At 41.3% G+C, this 27,649-nt stretch overlaps 1 protein-coding gene across 1 annotated transcript; it reads left to right on the top strand.

Annotated features, from left to right (window-relative positions):
• Positions 1-8,726: 8,726 nt before the first annotated feature.
• clvs2 (clavesin 2) lies at positions 8,727-27,492 on the top strand. The gene is made up of 5 exons (XM_030773004.1): positions 8,727-9,115; positions 10,139-10,313; positions 24,275-24,385; positions 24,543-24,763; positions 27,399-27,492. The coding sequence occupies exons 1-5, from the start codon at positions 8,727-8,729 to the stop codon at positions 27,490-27,492; spliced, it is 990 nt and encodes a 329-aa protein (XP_030628864.1).
• Positions 27,493-27,649: the final 157 nt, after the last annotated feature.

Raw genomic sequence — 27,649 nt, 5'->3', positions numbered from 1 at the left:
TCTCAATACGGAGTACGTCAAGTACGGACTGCCGTTCCTGGGAGTTCGGACTACAATATTTAACTCGGGGATCCAGACTCCCGATGACGGGAAGATGCAGCACGCTCAATCTGCATTTGGAAGAGCAGCATTCTTGTTGACATCACAGCTCAGCTAGTGCTAGCTTGGTCACATATCCGCAAGCAGTCACATATCCGAACATTTAAAGGAGGTGCTATATATATCGAGCCAGAATATGAAATATTACTTTCTCGCCTGAAAAAATCTTATTAAAAACTACATTTGGTGACAGAACAACAGTAATAATATGAACCTTAGTTATGTGGTAGTTCTTTGGCCGCCATCTTGACAACCCAAGTCCACTCAAGTCACCTCCTAATACATCTGTACATTCCTGATAAAACCCATGAATCGAGAACACATCCGGATATTTGATCTGTACTTGGCTTGATGCGAACTTTGAACTAGAATAGTACTTCGGCCATGACTGATGACGTCCCCCCCACCCCCGCCATTTAGTGTTGTAACTTCATAACAGTGAAGTTATTATTGTCTTCTAGGCTGATGGGAAAAAAATCATTTTGATGAAAAATATAATCCAATGGTCTAAGTGTTTGAGGAATGCTGAAGTAAGTGATTCGATAAATGGTTACAGTGAGGTTATGAACCACTTCCTCTTTAATGTCAGGAAGAATACAGTGGAGGGAAAACAATCTGCTGGAACACTGAAACTCTGTAAAGATGATGGGTAATTTAGCATTGCTCAAGCATTGTTTATAATACCATATCTCCAATCCATTTTTAAACAGGGGATGACTTTTTAAAAAAAATACATTTAGCAGACACTTTTCTTGTAGAAACAGGTCCAGGATAGACTTACATGTTAGAAACACACAGCTGTTATCAGTGCATATGTGCTTGATCATGATCTCTTCAGTGGCATCAGTTTCTTCATGTTCATGTTTCGTCGTCTGTGTGATGACTGTTTATGTTGTTTGTCTGTGTGATGGTTGTCTGCTCAAATTGTTGTTTCTCTGTGTGATGACTGTTCATGTTGTCTGTGGGATGACTGCTCATGGCTGATAGAATGATGGTGGGCGCTGGAGTTGACCTGGAGTAACCTCTGCCTCACACCCCCTCGGCACTACCAGAGCAGGCCTCCTGTAGGCCCTGTTCACCAGCCTGCAACACAGCCACTCCATGGACTGCCTCTACAGTGTAAGGCAGTCCTACTCAGGTCCTTTCAGATTTTTCAGAAAATTGTGAAGTGAAGACTTTGTTATGGTGTTTGACTGCAGTAGATCATGCAGTAACAACTCAGTATGAGCCCCCCCGGGAACTTTGGGAGCCAGAGAAGACAGTGAAAAAGCATGGCACATGTTCCATAAGCCTGGTCTGGCACAGATCAGTCTGTGAAACATTCACATAATACTCCTCTTTCTCTAGTACGGGGTGGGGTATGAAGTGTCTGTGTGTGTGCGTTTGTGTGTATGTGTGTGTGTGTGTGTGTGTGTAGGGGGAGTTGTATTTGTTAGTGCAGTGGTATTGGAGTGAGAGGGCGGGGCAGAGTGGAACGCCGAACCGTGGGTCTTGTCTTTTTTCTCACACCTCAGTGAGACTCTGTCAGCCTGCTTGGGTGGCAATATGAACTTAACTGAAGGCAGCAGTTGGGGTTCAGACCTAATTGAAGCTCAAAGTCTATTGTGGACTCTGTCTCTTTGTGGGCTGAACACTGGGCATTTTCTTGCAGCCAGCAGAACTCCATTTTGGTACCTACATCAGCTTCAGATCATGTCCATGCCAAGCAAGCAAAAGCCTCTCTGTTATTTACAACTTGAATGAAAGCTGGAGATTCTGGGAAAAGAAGGAACCTCAGTAAAAAAAATTGCCAAGAAAACTTGTATGTTGATACATTAGGTTGTTTGAACAAAAGAGAGTGCAGGATGATTAGAAGAGCTTTAATGGGCAGAAATGGAAAGAATGACTGAGACTATTGTGTGTTTGTCTGCTCCCATACTAAACCTAGCCTGAACTAGTGCCTTAACATACAAAGAGTTGAGTTTCTGATGCGTACAGACTGATAGCAGTGTGTGCTTGAGAGCACAGCTCCCCTTTTATCTGGACTTCCGCAGTATGCTTTAATGTCACGAACAAACACTGCAGTTCCTACAGGCACACTTGGAAAATGAATGGTATCCCTCAGATAAAATGCACTTTTGCTTTTCTATATTTTGTATGTAGTTGTGTATCTCAGTTTGCCTGAATCTAAAGGTTTGGTTCAGACCAAACAAAGAAAAAGAGCACAGCGTCTAAAGATTTGATCCAGACAGGACACAGTGAAAGAGCACAGAATCTAAAGGTTTGTCCTAGATCAGACACAGAGCAGGAACACAGAGTTTAAAGCTTTGTCCTAGATCAGACACAGCGAAAGAGCACAGAGTCTAAAGGTTCGGTCCAGATGAGACACAGTGAAAGAGCACAGAGTCTAAAGGTTTGTCCTTGATCAGACACAGAGAGGGAGCACAGAGTTTAAAGCTTTTTCCTTGATCAGACATGGTGAAAGAGCTCAGAGTCTAAAGGTTCAGCTGAAATGAGACACAGCAGAGGAGCACAGAATCTAAAGGCTTGGCTTAGATCAGACACAGAGAAGGTTTCTTTGATCTTACAGGAGCCATATGGGGTCAAAGATCTTTTTATTCCACATGATGAAAACTCTAGTGACCCATGTCACTGTGTGGGGCTGTGAGCTCACAGTAACAGCACAGCAGTTAACTAATGTGAGAAGGCAGGGTTTCTCCTTCCCTCCTGACCTTTCTCAGTGACCCCCTAAACACTAGCATTCCTCACTCACAAACACACCATGCATATCAAATACTGGGTTGGCCAGGGCTACAGCCAGGACATCACACATGCATGAAGCTCTGTAACAATAAAAGAAGAAGAAGAAGAAGAAAAAGTAGAAGGAAGAGAAGAAAGGAATATAGATATGGACTATATATAATATATATGAGGAATACATAAATATACACACAAAACACTAAAATAGAAAAGCTGAAGATAAAAGTGTAGTTTAAAAAATGATTAAATGCAGATTGCCAGCCAGAATAGAGCAGAGTGACAACTGAAAGCCAAAATGAGGAGATGAATTTCGGGGCTGTTCCTTAAAAACAGTCACAAAGTGCACCTCTCTGAGGTTAAGAGAGTTACCTCTGGTGCTTCAAGACAGTGAGCAGATGGCAGCTGATAAAATCGTGCTGGACTTTACGCAGACACGTTCTCAAGCTGATAGTCAACGGCCAAACTACTCACACAGTTTCTCAGTTTCCAAATTTTCTTAATTCTTTCTACAAAGTTTTTGTCAAGTACACATCACAATTCTTGAAATACTGTTTATGTGTTGCCTGTAAGATGTTTTATATTATCTGTTCTGCCTGTTAGCTGTGTCAAGCTAGCTAACATTCCATTTTCCTCTTTTCATGCTCATGTGATTTCATGTTCCATGACAGTCCTGTGACAGTCATAATGCTCCATATTGTTTGGTAAAAGTGAAACACAGTCATGAAAAGGTGCTTCTTCTTGGGACTTTTAAAAGTTGTGTGTTTTAAAAGATTCTTAAATTATGTTGTGGCTGTCTTTTTTTCCCTACAGCTGACGACTGATCATTCTGCGACTGATTTTCATTTCGCTCTCAGTGTTACTGATCCGTCTATGTGCATTGCATTGTATGAGACAATAATTCGTTGTAATTACTCGCATGACACGGAATTCAATAGAAATATTCTACTGCAGTGTAAATCGCGCATTTCTGAACGCCACACTGCTGCCACCCTCTGGGTTAATGCACTTGCTGCACTCATTAAACGAATCTTATATTACGATTTTAATATGCTTGTATTAAAGTAGGCCTGCTTTGAAAAAAAAAAAAAATCTCGCAAGTAACTGAGGGATCACCATGAATCATCCGATTATTAAGCAGTAAGGAAAATAGCCATATGACATATACATGGAGTCAGATATGCTGGAACAAGGCACGATTTCTAGCCTTTCGCTGAACTTTCCCAGCTCAATCTGGTATTGCTGCATGGGTAAATAGTCCAGACTGTTTTCGTTTATGGTTCCCCGATGGTGGAACAAGCTACCAACTGCCATCAGAGCAGGGGCATCCCTCTCTATCTTCAAGAATCTCTTGAAGACTCATCTTTTCCGAGAGCACCTCCTCTCCTAACACCTAGCGTCAGCTAAATAAATGTAATGTAATGTAAATACGGACGGACACTAATGACAAGGTATTAAAAATCAGAGGAAGTAGAAGAAGTCAGATCTAAAAGTCATATCTAAAATGTTGTACTACGGATAACTGGTAACTATTGGTAACAGTCTCCCTTCCGTATATTTACGAGATGCCTATAGGATATGCTCTTTAGAGTATCCTCAACCAAACCCTCTCAAATGCACGCTAAAATATTGATATTTAGTTTGAGCTCTGGTGTTTACGTAAAGGTTTTAGTGTTACCATGCCCACATTTAAAAGCACGTGATAAACACAGTTTCGTTTCTGTAAAGCTCCTTATTATTACTACATAGAAAAAAGGCAAAACGCATCTGTGATGTAAACACGCTTCTTATCTTGCGTAGTTGGATTATTCACATGAATAGAAGTCACTACGGTTGGAGAACTAAATGTTCTCTGCTGCGTTTCAAAATAGAAGGCAATAGGTCTATCACTAATTGTATTTGTGATTATTATCAGGGTGTGATGTTCATTTTCCAGCTCCATCATAGTCTGATGCAGGAGGTAATGCCATTGACTGATTATGTGATATTGTTTGATATGATGTAATTTGTCTAGCAATAATGGATTTTTGGACACAGGCCAATTTATGTAAACGTATCTTAATCTCTCGCCTGTCAACGGAGACTGTCCCCACGAATAACACCACGTACGTCTGGCCAGATGAGTATACCCAGTGTAGAGTGGCCCACCATATGGCGTGTGATTTGTCGAGAATTATTCTCCTTCCATATTAGCCCCACCCTGGGCGACCCTGTGATAGAAAAAAGAAAAGAAAAGGCGCTATGTGTGTCGCTGTGTGCACAAGAGCATCAGCAAACAAGTCAGAGGCTGAGGGCATTTCGGTCTGCCCTCTTCGAACGCTGTTTCACCCAACTGGCTAAACTCGCAGCGAAGAGAATCAGAATAATTCAGTCAAACGATTTATCACCAGCGCTGGAATGACGCATTTCATTAGGCTTACAAAAACATGTTCAGCTGTTGCAGTGAGTGCATATTTGCCCTGTGGTCAGCTCGGGACTGGGCTACTCTTGCCATCTGGCTGGCGAGATAAACTCGCGGGCATTTCCTTGATGAGTTTCACATTTAACCGCCGGACCAGCAGTTTTCACACATGCTCGCTTGGGAACAGTCTAAAGTCAGATGCTCTAGGTCCTCAAGGCATACGTTTAATTCACTAAGTTGGCTGCACAAATCACGACTAAGCTCCAGATTCTAGCTAGCCTCCTCTAGAGACGACTTTCTCCCCATTAGTTTTTCACGGCCTTTATAAACAAAATGCATGTATCGACAATTTAATGTTTTGCAGGCTGTTTTTAAGTGGAATTTTGAAGTTTTGGACTTTTGTTTACCAAACTCGCAAACACTGACGTTACATTTTACACTTAACTGGCCGCCAGTTTATCCCTCCATACAGCGGTTTATCACTCAGCTGAAACAGACATGAACACATTAGTGACATGAAAAGGCATACACACACGCACACAAACAAACGAACAAAAACCCTTTATTACGCCACAAAGTGTCATGACATCGGAGCGAACCTGAGTGGTATTCAAAAGGCGCTGTCCGTGTGACGTGGTGCTGAAAGTTGGATGGCTCTAAGACTTCCCCGAGGAGATTTTTAAAACAGTATGTTGGCAGTTGAGGTTGCTCAAAATTAAATGACGCCATCTCTTTATTGCTGTATGTCACAAGAGGTGCTTTTTAATTGTCAGATCTACCAATTACTTTCTGTTGGACCTGCAGTTTTCTAAATGCAACAGATAAATTAATCAGTACTTTGTCACATCACAACCCATAAAACGGACCAATCACAGCTGTTAGCCTATTCCACGCGCTTAGAATGTTTTCTCGCATATCTACAGCTCTGCTCTGCTCTCTATAAATCCTTATGCTGCTGAGCTGTATCAATAAGACACATGGAAAACGCAAGCCAAAGAGAAACAAAATGGCTGAAGAGCCGTCTTTACAGCTGACAGCTGCTCCTCAGCGACAGAAGTATTTTCTAATTGTAGGAGGTCCCTTCAGCTGATTTCCTCCCCATCTCAAAAGAGATCTGAATGTAATTATCATCTCTTCGTCTGAATCTCCCCAGGGAGTCTCTCTCCCTCACACAGCTCAGCTGTGCACCTCCCTGCCCCCTGGCCCTCCCCGCCCGACCATAAGACGTCACACCCCGCCTGTATCTCCGTGCTGGCCCCACACCCCAACGCCTCACCAGCGAGAAGTTATTATCATGTCTATGGGATGCATCCGTCAGACTGGGATCATCTGAACCATTACAGAGAATGTCTGGATACCCTCAAGAAAGATACATCTTAAGTATACGCTTTTATGATGTGTTGTGCTGACACACGCACAGGGAAAAATAACAGAACAGTGTTTAAAATAGGACATGCGTTATTGTTCCCAAAAACCAGCGTCTCAATTCTCTTTTGACTGAGTTCGTGCAAAACAAAGCGTACACAACCAGGATAAGAGCAAAGGATAACCGATTGAAGTGTTATTATGTAGTAGTGTAGTGTAGGTAAATTATTGGAAAGTAGCACATTAAGTTCAGTGGAACCTCTTGTCACCAATCAAAGAAACGTCACCAAAGTGTAACAGAGCGGTGCGGACCCCCTCCCCCCCGCACATACACACACACACACACACACACTCCCGCATCCTCCCCTTCACAGCTGGTGCCTCTAAGCACTGATTGCTTCTTTTGACTCAAAACGTGTGTGTGTGTGTGTGTGTGTGTGTGTACACAGTTTGAAATTTCAATGTCTTGGCACCATTTTACTCAGCGTATGTTAAACGATTTCAGATAACGAGCGACTTGTCTATCGTTTGGGGAAATGTTAAAAAAAGGCAAAAGCCCTATTCGTATAATCTATTGCTGAACTAAAACATCCATTCAGTTGTGAACAATACGTGAGGTAAATAGATTTGCTTTCCCAGTTAACGACATTAGGGAAGGAATGTAAAGAATGGGACAACGGTGACCTTCACTAGAAAACCAGTTTACAACACTGAAAGGTATGCAACATATCTGAATATCCTGATTATATCAAACATTCTCACGCGCACAGAGTCGCTAAGTGATTGAGGAACACGTTATTTTTGTTTTTGGTGGTGTGAGTACACTTGAGGACTTATCCCACGTTTTCCCATAGTGTTGACAATGGTATGCTCCAATTGCAATTTTGAAGAAATTCTAAATGATAATAATAATAATAATAATAATAATAATAATAATAATAATAATAACTTCACACCACAAGGAATCGACTACTACGGATGATTCATCCGTCCCAGGTCAGTTTTTTTATATGTTCGTTTTTGATGAATTCATCAAGCTAAACAGCAACTTCCCCAGAAATTCACCGTGGCGAGTGAACGAATCACATCAGCGAAGATGGTATAAACAATTAACTTCGGTGTTTTTTTTTTTTGTTTGTTTGTTTGTTTACAGTTCTTTTATTGACTCTTTAAAATAGAGCGGACATTTAATAATTGGAGTGTTGATTTTCTTTCTAGCAGTACTAGCTAGTTGCTCTTGAAGAGCAGGTGTTTGGATACGATGAACAGCAGACGATCGCTTCTCCCCTCCTCCTCCGCCATGTGATGACTGACGGACTGACTGTATCACAGAAGCTATGGTTTTAAGTCAGTTTCATCAGCAACGAAGCGGTAACAGCAGCGCTGACGTAAACCATCCAGCACAGCTCCGGAGCCATACGGCGACGGGAAGCTTGGCACTTGGACCGAAACAATACCTTCTCTGAAACACACAGGATGGACAAGCACAGCCAGAGGAGACTGGATATGTCGAAGGAGTATTTAACCATGATGGTGTGACTGTCATTTTTGGCGATCTGTTACAGCCACTTCAGTATTTCAAATGCAGGCTAAATGGGGAGTTATGAGGAGACTTGCTGCAGGGTGCCGCATTGCCTGGCCGCTTGATGGAAGGCTGGTGTGACGGTTTAATGGTGATAGTAATATCTAGATATTTTTGGGTGGGGATTGATGAATGAACGACTTAAACATTTTTGTTCGGTACGCTTTCAGGTTCCATGCGTCTATACTATTTGCAAACAATGAGATAGAAACGGACCACGAAGCCATATAGCCTACATTTAAATCGATGAACGACCGGATGAATGTACGCAAATCCAATTCAACGGGAAAAGGCACATCTTAAAGCTTAAAAACAGGTCAAATCAGAACGGCTCCATACGCGAGGCACATAGATCACAGCCTAGCAGAATGCATCATGCTCAGGACGATCTCCAAAGTCAGGTTTTAATTTGAAAGCATTACAAACAGGGCTCTTTTTAGGCTACGTGACGCATTGTTAGTTGGCAGTTTATCTTATCTGTTGAAACATTTTCTCGCCATTCCATTTTTACGCATTTTGCGCGTTGGAAACAGTACAAGGACAATGACTCATTTGCAAGCAGGCCTGTCGCCGGAAACATTGGAGAAAGCAAAGGTGGAGTTAAAGGAGAATCCCGACACCTTACATCAGGACATACAGGAGGTGAGGGATATGATCATCACTCGTCCAGACATTGGCTTTCTCAGGACAGACGATGCTTTTATCCTGCGCTTCCTCAGAGCGCGTAAGTTTAACCATTTCGAGGCGTTCCGCCTCTTGGCCCAATATTTCGAGTATCGTCAGCAGAACCTGGACATGTTTAAAAACTTGAAAGCAACCGATCCTGGGATAAAGCAAGCTCTCAAAGACGGCTTCCCAGGGGTTCTATCGAATTTGGACAGATACGGCAGGAAAATACTGGTTCTCTTCGCGGCGAACTGGGATCAAAGCAGGTAATGATAGATTTTCCTTAATGGTCTGAAACGGCGTGTTGTCTTGGTGCTGTCCTTTCAGCACCACTAGCCCATGATTCAGCCCCAGACAGGTCCACTGGGGCATGACGTCTGCCGACGTATAAAGGCCGAGTTCCAGCATCAGTCACGCTACTTAAGACATCTGGCATTACATCGGAAAATAACTGAAAGATGAAAGTAGCGCTGCGAGCTCGGCTCTCTCAGGTCTCACACAGAAAATAAGATTAACTTCACAGGCAGATGTAAAGTAATATAGGTGAAAAGTAGGCCTTACGTTAACTTCGAGTTGAGGTATAACTTAAATGTGTGATTCATTAATTTCATAATTTCATTATTTGTGTGATGGTTGGGCGTGAGTCCAGCTCATCACACTGAAGAGTGAACATTACAACACAGTCCATTTCAAACGCTCTTTCACACCAAGCCTGTCAGACCACTGACCTTTAAGGGTCTTTTACATGCCCCCACAACATGGAATGTGTACCGATCAACCAAAGTCAACAAGTGGTGCAAAAGAAAAAAAAAAACTATAAAAATTGTAAGATGACTGTCTTCCTATCCAGCTTTTATGACTATTTCATTTAGATGTATGAGTTGAAAGGGATTTTGTTTTCACTCATGGATGATGAGAAATGCCAAGGGGCCCTGTTTGGTCTGTCCCACTGTCTATCAGACATCAGAGAAAATCTTGCGATAGAAGCCATGTTTTAGCTGATTCTTTTATATGGCTCACTGAAACCTCTGGAAATGTGCCAAATTTGTAACCTGGTCAGTCACTGGTCAAGATATTTATAAAGCACTTGTCAGGGTTGTACAGTACCCATCATGTCATTGGCCAGGTTTGTAAAATGCTTGTCTGTAGTCATGTTTTGCACATGAGAAAAATGTTGACATGTAAATCTGGCCCATGATGTTTTATGTCTCTTGTGTTTGTGCTCTGTTGTTAATGTAACCACAACTGATACATTTAACAGGCCTCTAAAACCTCTTATCCATGTTCAGGTATACATTTGTGGATATACTGCGTGCTATTTTGTTGTCACTGGAGGCAATGATTGAAGACCCTGAACTACAGGTAAATGGATTTGTGCTGATCATCGACTGGAGCAACTTCACATTCAAACAGGCTTCCAAACTAACCCCGAGCATGCTGAGGCTAGCCATTGAAGGGCTACAGGTAAACACCACACCTACACCTACAGCACACCTACAGTTAAAGACCACCACACACACACACACACACACACACACACACACACACACACACACACACACACACACACTCTTACTCACAACTTTCATTATTGGTACAGCTTAACCATACAATGTTTAAAGATTGGATTAGCATAATGGTGTGTTGAGTGTAGATGCTGGAATACTCTGATAAATGTCCCATTTCTGTCCGAAATCCTGAGGGTCACTGCAGCACCCAACGTCAGATATTTCTGCAGCCCACCCACAATCACTCCTGAGGTGTCCAGACATTTGGCTGATACTGTTACCTATATAGCTTTGTTAATTAATAAATGTAATCTGATGTGGCTGATTCACCATCCATAACCAGTTGGCGATTTGTGGGGGTATGAGGGGTGATGCCATGCCCCTCATTAGCAAAATGACCAACATGCATCCCCCTTGTTAACATGCCATCCCCCTATATACTGTATAGAGTAGTGTCAGTGACCATTGGGCCACCCCCCTGTTAAAGAATAACAAATCACCTCCTGTCTGTAACTAAACCTGTATTCTCATTAATTTAACATCTTTTATGTCCATTTTGAGAAAGAGCTAGTGACCTTTCAGGGAATGGCAGGTTTGCTTATCCTCTTCGGGGGTTCACCTTTGAATGTCTCACATGTGCGTGGCGGGGAAGAGCAGGCACTCCAGTCTCTACAAGCATAGATCTCTCACCAGGCATTGACCATTCTCCTTATGTATAACACCAACAGCAGCTGACCTTATGTGTACCGGCACTGATACATGGTGTGTATAGAATTGAATGTAGTATAGTATAACTCTCATTACGACTGTATACTGTAATTCTCATTAACACAGGATGCTGTAGTTCAAATTAACACGGTGTATTATAGTTCTCATGTAGTTTATATCCTGCCCATGGAAAATACGCGTTCGTGACTGGCTGCCAGGTGTCGGACGATATTGTATCTTAGAACACTTTAAATACAACCCTGCTCTAAAAGTTCAATCACCATTCTAAATCAAAGTTCCTGATCAATTAAAAATCATGTAACTCTAACAGTTATAATAAGAGTAATAGCTGTTTGCCATTGCTTTTTACAATGTGACCTACACGAAATTAACCATAATTAATGAGTAGACAAGAAGTAGCCGAACTGGAATTTTTAGCCATATTTGGCAGAAAGCTTATAAAGTTGTGAATGAAGTAACCCACTAGGAGGGTAACCTTCTAAAAAATATGCTGGTCATGTCTTGCATGCACATTCAAAGAAACTGTGTGACTTTTAAGCAATTAAGCAATTAAATTTTATTTCTTCATATTGAGGCATGAAATTCTTTTCAGAAATATTTCAGTGACAGGGATACTCTTTTAGACAAGCAGTCTTGTGTTTGCAGATGCTGCGGGCTGCTTTAGTTCGGAAATGTCCATTTACTGTTTGAGCAATGGATGCAATGTGGGGGAGGGACTTGAAAGTTGTTACCATGACAACACAGCATTTGTTTGCTATTTTTACATTAATACATTGAATTACGAATGAGTAAGATATATACAAAGCCTCCTTTTTTTAATCATGGATAAATGCCCATGGTATAATGGGGATAATGTCCCCTGAGGTGTGCCAGTACAGGAAAACCTTCACCTCATCCTTTCTCCCCTACTTAACACAGTACACTGTAGTTTTCATTAACACAGTGTTCTGTAATTCTCATTAACACTGTAGATTGTATTTTTCATTAACACAGTATGCCATAGTTTTCATTAACACAGTATGCTGTAGTTTTCATTAACACAGTAGACTGTAGTTTTCAGTAACACAGTGTTCTGTAATTCTCATTAACACAGTAGACTGTAGTTTTCATTAACACAGTATGCCATAGTTTTCATTAACACAGTATGCTGTAGTTTTCATTAACACAGTAGACTGTAGTTTTCAGTAACACAGTGATCTGTAATTCTCATTAACACAGTAGACTGTAGTTTTCATTAACACGGTATGCCATAGTTTTCATTAACACAGTATGCTGTAGTTTTCATTAACGCAGTAGACTGTAGTTTTCAGTAACACAGTGTTCTGTAATTCTCATTAACACAGTAGACTGTGTTTTCATTAACACAGTATGCCGTAGTTTTCATTAACACAGTAGAGTGTAGTTTGTAGTTTTCATTAACACAGTAGAGTGTAGTTTGTAGTTTTCATTAACACAGTATGCCGTAGTTTTCATTAACACAGTAGACTATACTTTTCTGATTACCCATTGTAACTGAAGAGAAATCTCTTGTGAGAAAATGTGTTCTAATGTGTGGGTTTTTTTTTCTTTTGTATTTCATTTTGGGCTGCTTGAAAACATTGTTAATTCAGAACACTTATAGTCACACATAACAAAAGTAAGCAGATGTAACTTCATTCTCTGAGCAATTTATTCATATTGTCATTATTCAAAAAATAATAATACGCTGAAAGCACATTGTAAGGGTGGTAGAAGTGAATCATATAGATGTGTGAGTGAGCTGAGGACATGGCTAGAGACAGCCTCCTGTAATTTCATTTACAAAGCATTAGGATGAAGCCTGTCTTAGACACAGGAAGGCAGTTCTGTATGAGACCTGTTGTTTAAATGTTACTGTGGACTCAGTGATGAGCCTGTTCTGCATTCCAACTACTCTTTTCACAGACTGGCCAATTAATATTTAGTAACAGTCATTAACATCCAGCTTCCAGGGTGTACTGTTCAGGTGTAGGGGTTTCAAAGAGGAGCAATAGCAAAGCATAAAACACCCAGCCATGAATAATTGGCTACAATGAGTTACATAATATATAATCAGTTCTCTTGTCATTGTAAGTTACTGTACAACTGTGGTGATGTATTACGGATCCAAGGACTTTGACTCCACGTCATTAAACATTGTGATTTGAATTTAATCTGTGCCTGAAATGAGTGCATTTCCTCATTTCTATAATCACCCACATGTTCAAACAGATAAAAAAAGCCTTTGGATGGAGGAGTGCACTGTTAAATAAATTGTATCATGAATGTGTTAGTAGGTGATTGTATACAGGGATCAGAAATGAACTTTAGGTCATCTCATTGCTGGAGTGGAAAGGTCTAAGGCTGCAAAGTAACATTCAGAGACTGGTGTGTGTCAGACAGTGCACTGGGTCACTCCACTCAGGCAGTGAAAGCCTGAGGAAACATCTCCAGCCAACACTGTCACAGGGCCTTGTGGCTCATGTGTGGTACTGGGGAAAGCTGTTGGCCCGTACTTTGGCACATTCAGCACAGAGCAGATCATAGAGCTCTGGTATATTTCCAGTTGTGCAGTAGTTTGTAGTCTGTTTCTAAAAATGTTGAAGGTTAAAAAATACATCAGGAGCAATGTTTAAAAAAAATCTGACATATAAATTATGAGCTGTGCCATGAGAGAGAGAGAGAGAGAGACAGACAGACAGACAGACACAGAGTGAGAGGCAGAGAGAGAGAGAGAGAGCTTTAATATTATTTCATTTAGTCCATGGATATTTTTTATTACAGGTTACTGTGTCATTCCAAAGCTTTTTTTTTTTTTTAAAAAAAAAAAAAAAAAGAAACTCGGATTCTGTCTCCATTAAAAACAGTTACCTAAAACCAGATGATCTATCATGCTTTTCAGTAATGTTGTTCTCATATTATGATGTTGAATTTTGTTATAAAAACACAAATGACACATAAAGTATGTATTTTGCCTTGAATAGAAGCTTGGATGGAACAGTTACTATAGACTAGAGCACAGAACCTTAATATAGACTAGTTTAGAGCAGGGCATCTGAATACATACTAGTTTAGAGCAGGGCATCTGAATACAGACTAGTTTTAGAGCAGGGCATCTGAATACATACTAGTTTAGAGCAGGGCATCTAAATACAGACTAGTTTAGAGCAGGGCATCTGAATACAGACTAGTTTAGAGCAGGGCATCTGAATACAGACTAGTTTTAGAGCAGGGCATCTCTTGGTTAGATCAGCAGAGGGGTAAGTGTAGGAAACTAAACAGAAAGTAGAGTGTAGGCTGGGCTTTCTTTTGTTATCTCAGCACAGCACTGCCTCCCTTCTGTGTCTTGGACATGGCTTTTGTCTCTCTTTGTCTGGAGGAATAGTACATTCTTGTCAGCCAATCAGAGAGAACCAATCTTCCCCAGCCCACCCCATACTGAGTTTCCTTGGTAACCTGTCCAACCGCCATGCTATGCGCCCTCCAGATGGGCTGTGCTAGCTGTGAGAAACATGCTTGTGTATCTCATATATCGTGCCTGTGAGTGCTAGTGTACCTGTGTTTGTGTTTCTGTGCGTGTGTGTATGTGGGGCCAAGTTTTGTTGAAATGATGAGATTAAAACAGTTTAGACAGTCCGTCAGCCAAGGTCTAGCTGATACACAAATATACTATATTAATCAGATGCTCTTATTTAGCAAAATTTAGTTCTGCAAAATCTTATTAAGATGAAAAGTGAGATTCTGTGTCAGTTAATTGCATTAGACAATGTTTCATTCATGAATCAGTAAAAATTTCAAATTAAAATTTTACTCTGGATTCACTGTATGCCTCAGACACCTTCACTGTATGCCTTATGCCTTAGTTTGTTGTGTAAGATGCCCAGAGGAACTGAATAAGTGTGACTCTAACATTGACAGGTGAGTGTGTGTGACTCTAACACTGAGAGATGAGTGTGTGTGACTAACACTGAGAGATGAGTGTGTGTGACTCTAACATTGACAGGTGAGTGTGTGTGACTCTAACACTGAGAGATGAGAGTGTGTGACTCTAACATTGACAGGTGAGTGTGTGTGACTCTAACACTGAGAGATGAGTGTGTGTGACTAACACTTAGAGATGAGAGTGTGTGACTCTAACATTGACAGGTGAGTGTGTGTGACTCTAACACTGAGAGATGAGTGTGTGTGACTCTAACACTGAGAGATGAGTGTGTGTGACTCTAACACTGAGAGATGAGTGTGTGTGACTCTAACACTGAGAGATGAGAGTGTGTGACTCTAACATTGACAGGTGAGTGTGTGTGACTCTAACACTGATAGGTGAGTGTGTGTGACTCTAACACTGAGAGATGAGAGTGTGTGACTCTAACATTGACAGGTGAGTGTGTGTGACTCTAACATTGACAGGTGAGTGTGTGTGACTCTAACACTGAGAGATGAGTGTGTGTGACTCTAACATTGACAGGTGAGTGTGTGTGACTCTAACATTGACAACTGAGTGTGTGTGACTCTAACACTGAGAGATGAGTGTGTGTGACTCTAACACTGAGAGATGAGTGTGTGTGACTCTAACACTGAGAGATGAGTGTGTGTGACTCTAACACTGAGAGATGAGTGTGTGTGACTCTAACACTGAGAGATGAGAGTGTGTGACTCTAACACTGAGAGATGAGTGTGTGTGACTCTAACACTGAGAGATGAGTGTGTGTGACTCTAACACTGAGAGATGAGTGTGTGTGACTCTAACATTGACAGGTGAGTGTGTGTGACTCTAACACTGATAGGTGAGTGTGTGTGACTCTAACATTGACAGGTGAGTGTGTGTGACTCTAACACTGATAGGTGAGTGTGTGTGACTCTAACACTGAGAGATGAGAGTGTGTGACTCTAACATTGACAACTGAGTGTGTGTGACTCTAACACTGAGAGATGAGTGTGTGTGACTCTAACACTGAGAGATGAGTGTGTGTGACTAACACTGAGAGATGAGTGTGTGTGACTCTAACACTGAGAGATGAGTGTGTGTGACTCTAACACTGAGAGATGAGTGTGTGTGACTCTAACATTGACAGGTGAGTGTGTGTGACTCTAACATTGACTGAGAGATGAGTGTGTGTGACTCTAACATTGACAGGTGAGTGTGTGTGACTCTAACACTGAGAGATGGGTGTCTGTGACTCTAACACTGAGAGATGAGTGTGTGTGACTCTAACATTGACAACTGAGTGTGTGTGACTCTAACACTGAGAGATGAGTGTGTGTGACTCTAACACTGAGAGATGAGTGTGTGTGACTCTAACATTGACAGGTGAGTGTGTGTGACTCTAACACTGAGAGATGAGTGTGTGTGACTCTAACATTGACAGGTGAGTGTGTGTGACTCTAACACTGATAGGTGAGTGTGTGTGACTCTAACATTGACAGGTGAGTGTGTGTGACTCTAACATTGACAACTGAGTGTGTGTGACTCTAACACTGAGAGATGAGTGTGTGTGACTCTAACACTGATAGGTGAGTGTGTGTGACTCTAACATTGACAGGTAAGAGTGGGTGACTCTAACATTGACAGGTGAGTGTGTGTGTCTCTAACATTGACAAGTGAGTGTGTGTGACTCTAACACTGACAGGTTTCAAGTTTATTTAGAGTTTCAAGTTTATTTAGAGCCCAATATCACTGTTTACAGTCTCAAAGGGCTTTACAGGCTACAACAGTCAAAATCAAAACAGGACGGCGCCCCCTGACTTAATCCTCATGGCGGGCAAGAAAAAACTCCCCAAAAACCCAAAAGGGAATGAGAAAATGGGAGAAATCTTCAGAAGGACCACAGAGAGAGGAGACCCCTTCTTGGCCAGACAGGTGTATAATAGGTGCCGACCCAGCGGGCAGTTACAATTGCAAGTAAACTAGAGCATGAACAAAGGGGATGGTGATGCTGACAGGGGGATGAAAGATGATAACACCAGGATGGATCAGTCCAGAGGGCAGGAGGAGTCAGGATCACTGGTATCTCAGGAGCAGCACGTGTGGCTCGACAGAGAGAGAGAGCGAGAGAGAGAGAGAGAGAGAGACATTGTTAGATGTTCATTTCCACATAATGGTTAAGGGAAAATGTACATTGTGTGCCGAGTGCAGGCAGGGACTCCAGCAAAACTAGCTATTACAGCATAGCTACCAGGGAGAGCTAGAGATAATACGGACATGAGGGCACTCTGGGGCACAAGGCGGCCACCCACTCCACCGTCAACAAACCTGAGTGAACATGTTAGAGTGGGGGGGCGACAGCATCCAAACATCCCAGTTCACCAAACATTCTATGCCCGAGAACCCTCCAGATAATAATAATAATAATAATAATAATAATAATAATAATAATAATAATAATAATATTTATTTTGAGCCCAATATCACTATTTATAGTCTCAAAGGGCTTTACATGTCTATAACAAAGTCAAATCAAAATTATATCATTCATAAGTTCGAGAAAATAGATAAGTCTTTAGTTTTGTTTTAAAGGTATTGAGAGAGTTTGCTTCTCTAACTTCTTTAGGTAAACCATTCCAAAGGAAGGGAGAGCGGTAGGAAAAGGCTCGGTTGCCAGCAGACTTCTTTTTAACTCTTGGAATGACTAATAATCCAGAATTTTAATCCAGACTAATACTCCTTTACCTAGTAAAGAGCTGTTAGCAAAAGGCTTGGCTAAACAGATAAGTTTTCAGCCTTGACTTAAACATAGAGACTGTGTCTGAGTCTCGAACATTAAGTGGGAGGCTGTTCCATAACTGTGGGGCTCTGTAAGAGAAGGCTCTGCCCCCTGCTGTAGCCGGCACAATGTTTGGTTCTAGTAAGAACTCTGGCTGCCGAGTGTGTGTGACAGGTGCTTGATGCCGTCAACAGGGTCTGTCCTCAGACTGAAGGAGCACAAATGCATCATAATGTCAGTAGTGTGTATGTGTGTGTGTTCATGCATGTGTGCATGTGTGCGTGTGTGTGTGTGTGTGTGTGTGTGTTTTAATGCCAGTTACAATTAATGTAGTAAAATATTACTTTGGTGCAGTTTTCATATGCTGCCTGGGTTGAATCATGAGAGACGTTTCTATCCATGAAGGCCTCAGCTTATTAGAAAGAGCAGACACAGCAGCGCTGCTGTAATATTATCTTTAACAAGATCATCTCTGTGCAGCTCTGTTCCACCACCTCAACCATGGAAATGTGTTTTATTACTCTTAGTGTTTCTTATACATCCCATACAACATGGGATCCTCAAAGTGGCGCTCAGCTAAACCCCAGTGGTGTATGTGAGAACTGTAAGTGAAGGCAAGTGAAGGGGAGGAGCACTAGCTAGGTGAAAATCAGGGATTAGGCAGTGATTTAATCAGCTGCTCAGTGGAGTCTGAGTGTTTGTGATGCCATGTTGTGAGGCTGTACAGACTGGATGTGACAGGTGAAGGTAAACTGTGTTCTCTGAGCCTAAGGTTTCTTATGTGACCATCCATTCTTTCCCTATGTCCTCTATACATTCTGTGGTTGTCTGGCTTTTCGTGCACACAGCTCAAGCCAATTTAGTTTATGTATCTTTTTTCTAACAATAAGTGCTATTATGATGTAACATGCTTCTGTTGTAGTCCATTTTTCAGTTTGTGCACAGCAACAAGAAAGCATCATTTGTTAAGGGAACCATGACAAAGAGGTAGAATCTCCAAGGGGCATGTCTTTTGAGACTACTCCATCAAATTACTTTTATTATTATTATTATTATTATTATTATTATTATTATTATTATTATTATTATTATGATGCTTGTGGAGTTTATTCAAAGTCCACAAGGCACTCATGACTCCTGAATCAGAATGGAAGAGTATGTTTGAACAGAGCACATTGCACAACAAACAATTCCTCCTAAACAGTAAGACAGAAGATAACAAATATTTTGTAATCTACAAATCAATGAATACATCAAAACTTGTATTTTGCTAATGTTATCGAGTAACAGTCCAAATAAATATGTGTCCCCATGTTTTATGTCAGACACAGTTAAGAAGAGCACTCATATGGGGTTACTCTGTTTCACAGTGCTGCCAAAAGTGACAAACCGATGCCTTAAATTACTGCTGATACCACCATGACCATTCAGGACCTGTAATACATGTGATCACCATACTGAATCATAATAAGACGAAGAGCAGGCTTTTTAGTGCTTCTAAGCCCTGTACATTTTAGTTCTCATTGCACGTTGGCCATTTGTTCTCCAGAACTCTGGCCTGAGGGGTGAAGAAGCTCAGAAAAGCAGGCAAGCTGATTCCCAAGGCACTCAATTCCCCACCCACCAAAAAGCTTTTAGTTTTCTACCCACTAGCTTTATCTGGCCTCTGCTCCACAGTCAGCCTGCTGTTTGACCACTTATATATGTGCATGTCCCCTCTGACAACATAAAATCTTTGCTTTAAGACTCTAGGACCCCGTATTTTTTATGTTTTATGTTTTATGATGCAAATCTTGGTTTCTGGATGGAAGCAATGGATGAGTATTTGAACTTTATTGTTGCACATTTCTCCGGTTTTTGGACTAGTTAAAAAGACTGGGTGATGATGATGTTTACGAGGGACTGTGTACATACATTTTCATACCATTAAGAAAGCACTTTGCTACAGTGTCTTGCATTTGCTCGTGTGGTTTCAACACGTCTTTGCCTGTAGATATAACTTGTGGTATGTGAGTGTAATGCAATAATAGGGGCTTTTCTTGTCAGTTCCACATTACTGACACTAAACAGTGAACACACACATATATTTTAGGGATGACCCAATCAAGTGTTTTTGCCCCCGATCTGAGTCATTTTATATTGAGTATCTGCCAACATTGAGTCCCAATCCGATAGCCTACTTGTATCTTCCTAGATAATACAGTTGCACAGTGCACATTTCAAGTAGATTAAAGGTATTAAAATCAACTCAGTGTATGCTTGACAACTGAATAGCAATGCATTAAGAAAAAACTGCCTGCATCCAAGCTGTTCCTTAATTTTTTTTTTTAATCTATCTTTTGTTTTTGTTTTTTTGTTTGTTTTGTTTTTTTTACAAAACAACAAAGTAAACTTTGTTGTAAAGCTCCAGTAGGGCAGTGTCTGAAATGTAGTGTCGAGAGGGTAGGCAATGCCGTGGCTTCAAAAAAGACGGCGAAAACCTGAGGTGCGTTCAATTAGCAAAGAATATCAAACATTCGTGAACAACAAACAGTTTTTCGTTTGCTTTGAGTTCACTGTGAACGTTTGTGAACACAAACAAACGGTTAAAGGAGGAAGTTCTCCGCAAATAAGCATGGACGCTGGACTAATTGAAGTGTGTGACCAGATGGGAGTTATACCAGAAAATATACATAGGTGTTCGATTTTATTTAATCTCCTTACAATAATTCAAGTGGTTAACTTGTCTAACTGTCAGTTTCGTTGTTACTTTTTCTGAAAGCCTCTTTTTTGTATGCGATCGTTATCAATCCTTAGCATTAGTTAAGCACCTGTATTGCTCTCTGTGCTCAATAGTTCTGGCTAACTCGCATACATCACATACAGCTAAAGCGTTAGGTGTTTCAGTTTTGAAATCATGCCTTGGTTGTTGTTAATAACCGTGAGGATTAATGTCTTCAGAGTATGCTGACCTAAAAAACGTTCAAATTTAAAAGTTAAAAGAGAACCCATTCGCCATTTGCCTCAGTTTGCCGAATTTGAAAGTACCTCCGTATTTGCAACCCACAGCAATGGGCTGGTCATCCAAACCGATCGATTCAATCACCCTCTCGGTAATCTTTTTGGCCTTGTCGCTGTCTCGAGGAAATTTCTCTCTCCTTTTAAATGTATATCCTCCAATTTGTGTTGCTTCAGAGCAGCCTTTGCCTGTGTTACCTGAGTGAACTCACTGTATTCCGCTGAGTAAAGATCGTGCTCAATAAAGCTGATACCGATCAGTCAAAACATGCCTTGATCGGCCCCGATACAGATCTTTAAGATCGGATCGGGACATCCCTAATATATTTTATATACCCATGAAACTGAGCACTACATAAAGTATAATATAACATGGTTGGAGAGTATTGGTTATGTGAGTGCCCTGTTTTCACTGTATTTGAACATGACCTTGTGGCTGAATACTTTTTTTTTTATTGCAGAGACAAAATCATTCAGCAAGTGAGAAAACATAAATGAGAATAAAAAGAAAATAACAAATAAATTCCGATTCCCTTTCAAAAAGATAACTAACATCCAGAGAAAACTAACATCCAGAGAAAATGATGTGTGATGGTTGTTACTATAGTTTACTGTGGGGCACTTTTAAGACTAACACCCATATCAGGCTTTGTTAGTGATGTACACTCTTCTTCAATCACTCAGGGACACAGAGTGGCCAGTCTCTCTCCCCATCCTTTTTCACTGGTTCAGTCCTCTCACACCAGTGCTTTCTGATGGCCACACAGTCACAGAGCCAGCTATGGTGTATTCAGCTTTGTGTTTTATGTTTAATGCAGTGGGTGCCCTCCATCCTGTCTAATCTGATGGATTGCAGGATGGAAGGGGAATTACTAGGCTTTTTGACAGTGTATGCTGCCTGATAGCTCCTTCTGGAGTTTTTGCAAAGACAGCTGAACCCTGGGCCCTCCCCCTGCCTGTGATCAGCTGCTCCTGTGTTAGATGTGATGCCAGTGTTGCATTTTGGTAGCCTGCTGCCTGTCACTAGCTGCCAGTCCCTGGACTGCTGGTACTGTGGCTGTGGCAGGACTGGCCCGTCTGCAGCTATGCCAGGATGTCACTGATCTCTGTGACTGTCCAGCCCTAAACCGAACTCTAAACATTTAGTCTTTATTCAAACTGTCCAGCCCTAAACCCAACTCTAAACCTTTAGTATTTATTCAAAATGTCCAGCCCTAAACTCAGCTCCAAACCTTTAGTATTTATTCAAAATGTTCAGCCCTAAACTCAACTCCAAACCTTTAGTATTTATTCAAAATGTCCAGCCCTAAACCCAGCTCATAACTGTAAATCTTTATTCAAAATGTCCAGCCCTAAACCCAACTGTTAACCCTAAGTCTTTATCCAAATTCTGTGTGACACTAGGGTAATCAAATCGATAAAAACACCGTGTTAAAATGTTTTTTTCCTCAGAGGGATTATGGGAAATAGTTTACCAAATCAGAGGCTTGTGCATATTTGTATAGTTTTCTGATGAAGTGGTAAAGTTGGCCTTGGTGAAGCTTTCTGCCAACCCATCAGCCCCAGAACCAGTTCTTGGTTTTCAAGAGAGGTACAATCATTTTAAAATACATATTTCAATCAGTCTAATATACATGTTTCAAAACCATTGTGCTGTCTCTAAGGGCTGTGTTCTTCCAGACGATGCAGCGTGAATCAGAGTATGTGTCCTGCTGAGTGGAGACCACTCAACTCATCTTAATATGAACATCCCAGCATGAGTTCTCTAAACTATGCAGGAGAGAACATCATGCCTGTCTGGCCCGGGATTCTTAAAGTCACACTGATGAATAAAGATTACAGCTGTTTACACTAACAATAAAAAAAAAAACAGTTAAGAATCATTATCAAGTTTAGCATTTAAAATCAGTCTGTGAGAGATAGCTCTTTTTTTTCTCCAGTCTTAATAATCGAGGTAATCCTCACTTCTTCGCAGGCTGACATGCTACTACAAATCAACACTAAGCTGTTAAATCAAGGTCACGAGGAATATTAACAGGACACCTGAAGTAACCGAGATAGTATTTTTCTGCATTCCTTATGATTTAGTTCCCTTAAGCCGTGGTGTATTCACTAAGGGTACCAACACAGGGTCAAAATTCTCTTGTCAGCACAACAACTCCTGCATGAATTATGGGTGACCCCTCAACATTCATTAAGCTAAAACATCTAATCCTGAATACTTATTCAGCTAACACATCTGGTACTGATCCCTCATTCAGCTAAGATTGCCCTGAACACTCATTTAATTGACACAAGTGACCATCAACAATCATTCAACTACCAGATCTAATTATGAACACTCATTTAACTGACATCGCTAACACTCATTTAACTAAGACCACTAATACTCGTTTAAATAACACCACTAACATTCATTTAATTAATGGATCTAAATATGAACATTCATTTAACTAACCCCACTAACACTCATTTAACTAACACCACTAATACTCATTTAAATAATGCCACTAATACTCATTTAAATAACACCACTAACACTCATTTAGCTAATGGATCTACGACCACTCATTTAAATAACACCCAGGGTTCGGATTACAGGGGGATTGAGGGGGTCTGACAACCCCCCCCCCCCCCCCCCCCCCCCCGCCCCAATTAAAACTTGGACCCCCCAAAAGAGGTAAAAACAACAGTTCGGGGGGTCCAAAACATTTATATATCCTATGCTATATAGACCTAGAGAAAAAGTTGATCACCCGATTGTATAATTCGCACTCTGCTAACACAGCTAACACTCATTTAACTAACACCACTAATACTCATTTAAATAACACCACTAACAATCATTTAACTTACAGATCTAACTATGAACACCCATTTAACTGGCACCACTAATACTCATTTAAATTACACCGCTAACACTCATTTAAATAACACCACTAAAGTGCTGTTACCACAGCTAAAGTGGTAAGGCATTTTTTGGCCAAAAGATTCACTTTTAATATGTGTTGTTATGGGGAAAGTTACACTGCTGGTGTACTCCATAGTTTATCAGGCTTAAACCAGATGTTACATTAAATGAAATATGAAAGGTTTGTTAGGATCTCCAAGGTTGGAGCTCCAAGTGCAATCCATATTGTTTCACAGGTTATCTAAATTTATTCCCTGATAGGAAATTAATCTGAGAGAATAAGCAACACTCATTTAAGAATCCAGGATAGTCTGGGTGTCTGTTTGGGCAATTATTTTGACACCCTTCAGGCCTAGAAGCCTACAAAGTTATTTTTATTCTCAGTAACGGATATCAGCACTCTTACTAAATTGGGCTGCCCAGAGAAATTCATTTGGGTAGAGTGGAATCTAATCATGGCCCAGTGGATGCTTGCCTGCTCAACATTTCCATCATTCATTGTGGTAACACAAATAGAAAAATAATATAAAATGATTGGAAAATTACACACTAATGGAGCTCTTGTTTTCTGGTGCTCAACAGGACAGTTTTCCAGCCAGGTTCGGAGGGATCCATTTTGTCAACCAGCCGTGGTACATCCATGCTTTGTACACTGTCATACGTCCCTTCCTGAAGGACAAAACCAGGAAAAGGGTAAGCAGCAGATACTCCTGGAATAGTAATCGGCTTTCCTGCAGACATGGAGCACCCTGCTGAGGTGACATTAGAGGAAGAGAGATAGTTAGATTAGTATTGAGTCCATGTGTTGCTCTGTCTGTCCATGACTGAGTGTGTTGTTGGTTGTCTGTAGATCTTCATGCATGGGAACAATCTCAACAGTCTGCACCAGCTGATTGTCCCAGAGATCCTGCCCTCAGAGCTGGGGGGTATGCTTCCCCCTTACGACATGGGCACCTGGGCCAGGACCTTACTGGACCATGCCTACGATGAGGAGACAGACTACTGCCCTGAGTCCTACACACTGTCAGTTAAAGACCTTGAGAAGGACTTGTCTCCCAAAACCATGAAGAGGTCAGTGTTCCTGTGCCCTATCAGAGCTCTGCTGGATGACCTGTATGTATATAAAAAGATATTGTCCAAACACTGTTTGTCTGTCAGGTCCCTCTATCAGACTCACAAGGGTTTTCTGTAGTTACTTGTTTTCTGTAATGGCAAGAAAACATGCCACTGGTTCCAACTGTTCATTCGTTATAAACAGTTCATAAAATCACAAGCAAATAGCAATAGGTTTCAAATGAGACAAAATGTCATTATCAGTGCACTTGCTGAGAGAAATCATTGATTTGTAGAAAATCCATAGCAGGCTGATAGTTATTTGCTGCATTAATCTTTGCTATGACAGTTGGTTTGTGTTAGTTGCTGGTGCACTGAGCAATTTTTGAGTTCACTGTTTCACTGCTATGTGCATGTCCTCAGGGCGGGGGGGAGGGGTTGGGGGGGGGGGGTCTGTGACTTCCTAGGTCATGTTGGCATTGTACTCAAGAAACAATGCTATAGGTTTCATAAGCTCGCTGACTGACACACTCCTACTGCACACTAGCACCTATCTAAATGAATAAATGCTCATGGTCTAGAGAAATACAATAACTAATCTAATTAAGACTGGTCTCCTACCTGATCCCATCCTACGTGTCGTGTATAATGTTTAAGCATGTCAGCCTATGTATGTTTGAGTATTAAACTAGAGAGATGCTGGGAGGACTGCATGGCCAAACCTGGGGAATGCGGGTGGCATCTCCAAAAGGCTGTTCCAAGGCGCCGTGATCTCCTTTAGTCAATGAGCCCAAGCTGTAGCTTTTCAGTTCAGCAGTGATGGTGGCATTTTAATGAATAAGCAAAATAACAAAAACCAAAAGACCTCAGGAAACAGAACCTGTACATCTGCAGGGGCTATGGAAAGAGAGCATGGAGCACTATATACCAATATTGAGAACAATATGGACCAATATGGTGCCCATATAAGTTCACAGCAAACCGTTTAAGGAGGCTCTCTCGTGAGAGCTCATCAAATGGTAGGCGGAACCCTCCAGCATCTCATCATTTCATCAGTGTCTTTCCCTACTCTACCACTGCCATATCCTAACACTGGCCAATCGCTCCTCACATAGAGTGAAATGCATCACCCAGGGCAACATGTCCTTTGCACTGCTTTTTTTTTTTTTTTTTTTGCATCAGTTTTTTATATGTAGTCTTTGGGTATGTGTGTGTGTGTGTGTGTGTGTGTGTGTGTGTGTGTGTGTGTGTGCGCATGCGTGTATGTGTGTGCGTGTGTGTGTGTGTGTGTGTGTGTTTCAGCTGGAAAGGTCACATGAACATAATTTAATGCACTACTTAATAAAAATGACAGAAAAAATTAGCCAGGCTCCCAGCATGTTTCTTGGGCAGCTGTAATAAGAGTGTCCGAGCTGTGTAACAGAGGGTGTCTGTGCTGTGTAACAGAGGGTGTCTGTGCTGTGTAAAAAGGGGGAGAGGTGGAGTCAGTTCATTTGCCTTTGGACTTTGATAGTGGAGTGTAGAGTACAGACAGCAACTTCCATCAACTGCAAAGACTTTTTAAAAGATTTCAAGTTGTTTATATTGACTAACACTTCGATTGTCAAATCTTTGTATTTCCAGCGTTTTTTTTTTCTTCTCTTTTTTTTGAGTTTTGTGATAGTAAGTTATCATGACAGTCATTCTGTGTGCATCTGTGTGTTGTGCTGTGGAGTGGACTGTCCCAGATTTCTACATGCCAAATGACAGCACACTGTCCTCAAAGCAGCTTATGCCTGTGTAAGAGAAATAGATCAAAAATAGGTCAACTAACGTCCGAGGGTGACTGTTTTCCTGCATGAAACGCTCTTTGCAGACTCCAGTATTGGGCAGCATATTTTGCTCTTCAATTAGTGTCAGATTTGTGGTTATTATGTTTGTGTGTGTGTATGTGTGTGTGTGTGTGTGTGTGTGTGAGAGAGAGAGAGAGAGAGAGAGTGTGTGTTTGTGTGGGTGTGTGTTTAGTTGTTTGACTAATTAGGATTTCTCTATAAACACCTGTTATTCTGTCCATTCAAAGGATGGGTGTGATAGAGCATCATTGTAAAGGGTGGGTGTGATAGAGCATTGCTGTAAAGGACGGGTGTGATAGAGCATTGTTGTAAAGGACGGGTGTGATAGAGCATCGCTGTAAAGGACAGATGTGATAGAGCATCGCTGTAAAGGACAGATGTGATAGAGCATCGCTGTAAAGGACAGATGTGATAGAGCATCGCTGTAAAGGACGGGTGTGATAGAGCATCGCTGTAAAGGATGGGTGTGATAGAGTATCACTGTAAAGGGTGGGTGTGATAGATCATTGCTGTAAAGGACGGGTGTGATAGAGCATCGCTGTAAAGGACAGATGTGATAGAGCATCGCTGTAAAGGACGGGTGTGATAGAGCATCGCTGTAAAGGACAGATGTGATAGAGCATCGCTGTAAAGGACAGATGTGATAGAGCATCGCTGTAAAGGACGGGTGTGATAGAGCATCGCTGTAAAGGACGGGTGTGATAGAGCATCGCTGTAAAGGACGGGTGTGATAGAGTATCGCTGTAAAGGACGGGTGCGATAGAGCATCGCTGCAAACTGGTTTCTCTAATAGCCTGTTATTTTTGTCCCTATCCTCTCAGGTCCCAGTCTGTGGTGGAGCCGGGAGTGCTGAAAAGGCCAGAGAAAGTGAAGAGTGAAGAGGAGAACACACAACCACTGCTCTCGTTGGACTAAAGGCTTTCACTCCTCAACCAGTGAAGAGACAACATCCCCCCCCCAAAATTTGGGGAAGCAATGCCCCATGCTCCTAAGCTGAGAGAGAGGGAAAGATGGACTGAAAATATATACAAATAAAAAAAAAACAGTTGATGCAAAATTAGGGAGGGGCCAA

This window comes from Chanos chanos, chromosome 4 (assembly GCF_902362185.1).
Source record: "Chanos chanos chromosome 4, fChaCha1.1, whole genome shotgun sequence".
Lineage (NCBI taxonomy): Eukaryota > Metazoa > Chordata > Actinopteri > Gonorynchiformes > Chanidae > Chanos > Chanos chanos.
The sequence above is the reverse complement of the archived record's forward strand: the minus strand, read 5'-3'. Positions and strand labels throughout refer to the sequence as shown.

Coding starts and splice junctions, on each gene's coding strand:
- clvs2 (XM_030773004.1), top strand. CDS start 8,727: ATGACTCATTTGCAAGCAGGCCTGTCGCCGGAAACATTGGAGAAAGCA. Junction 24,386..24,542: donor AGGACAAAACCAGGAAAAGG/GTAAGCAGCAGA, acceptor GGTTGTCTGTAG/ATCTTCATGCATGGGAACAA. Junction 24,764..27,398: donor TCTCCCAAAACCATGAAGAG/GTCAGTGTTCCT, acceptor CTATCCTCTCAG/GTCCCAGTCTGTGGTGGAGC.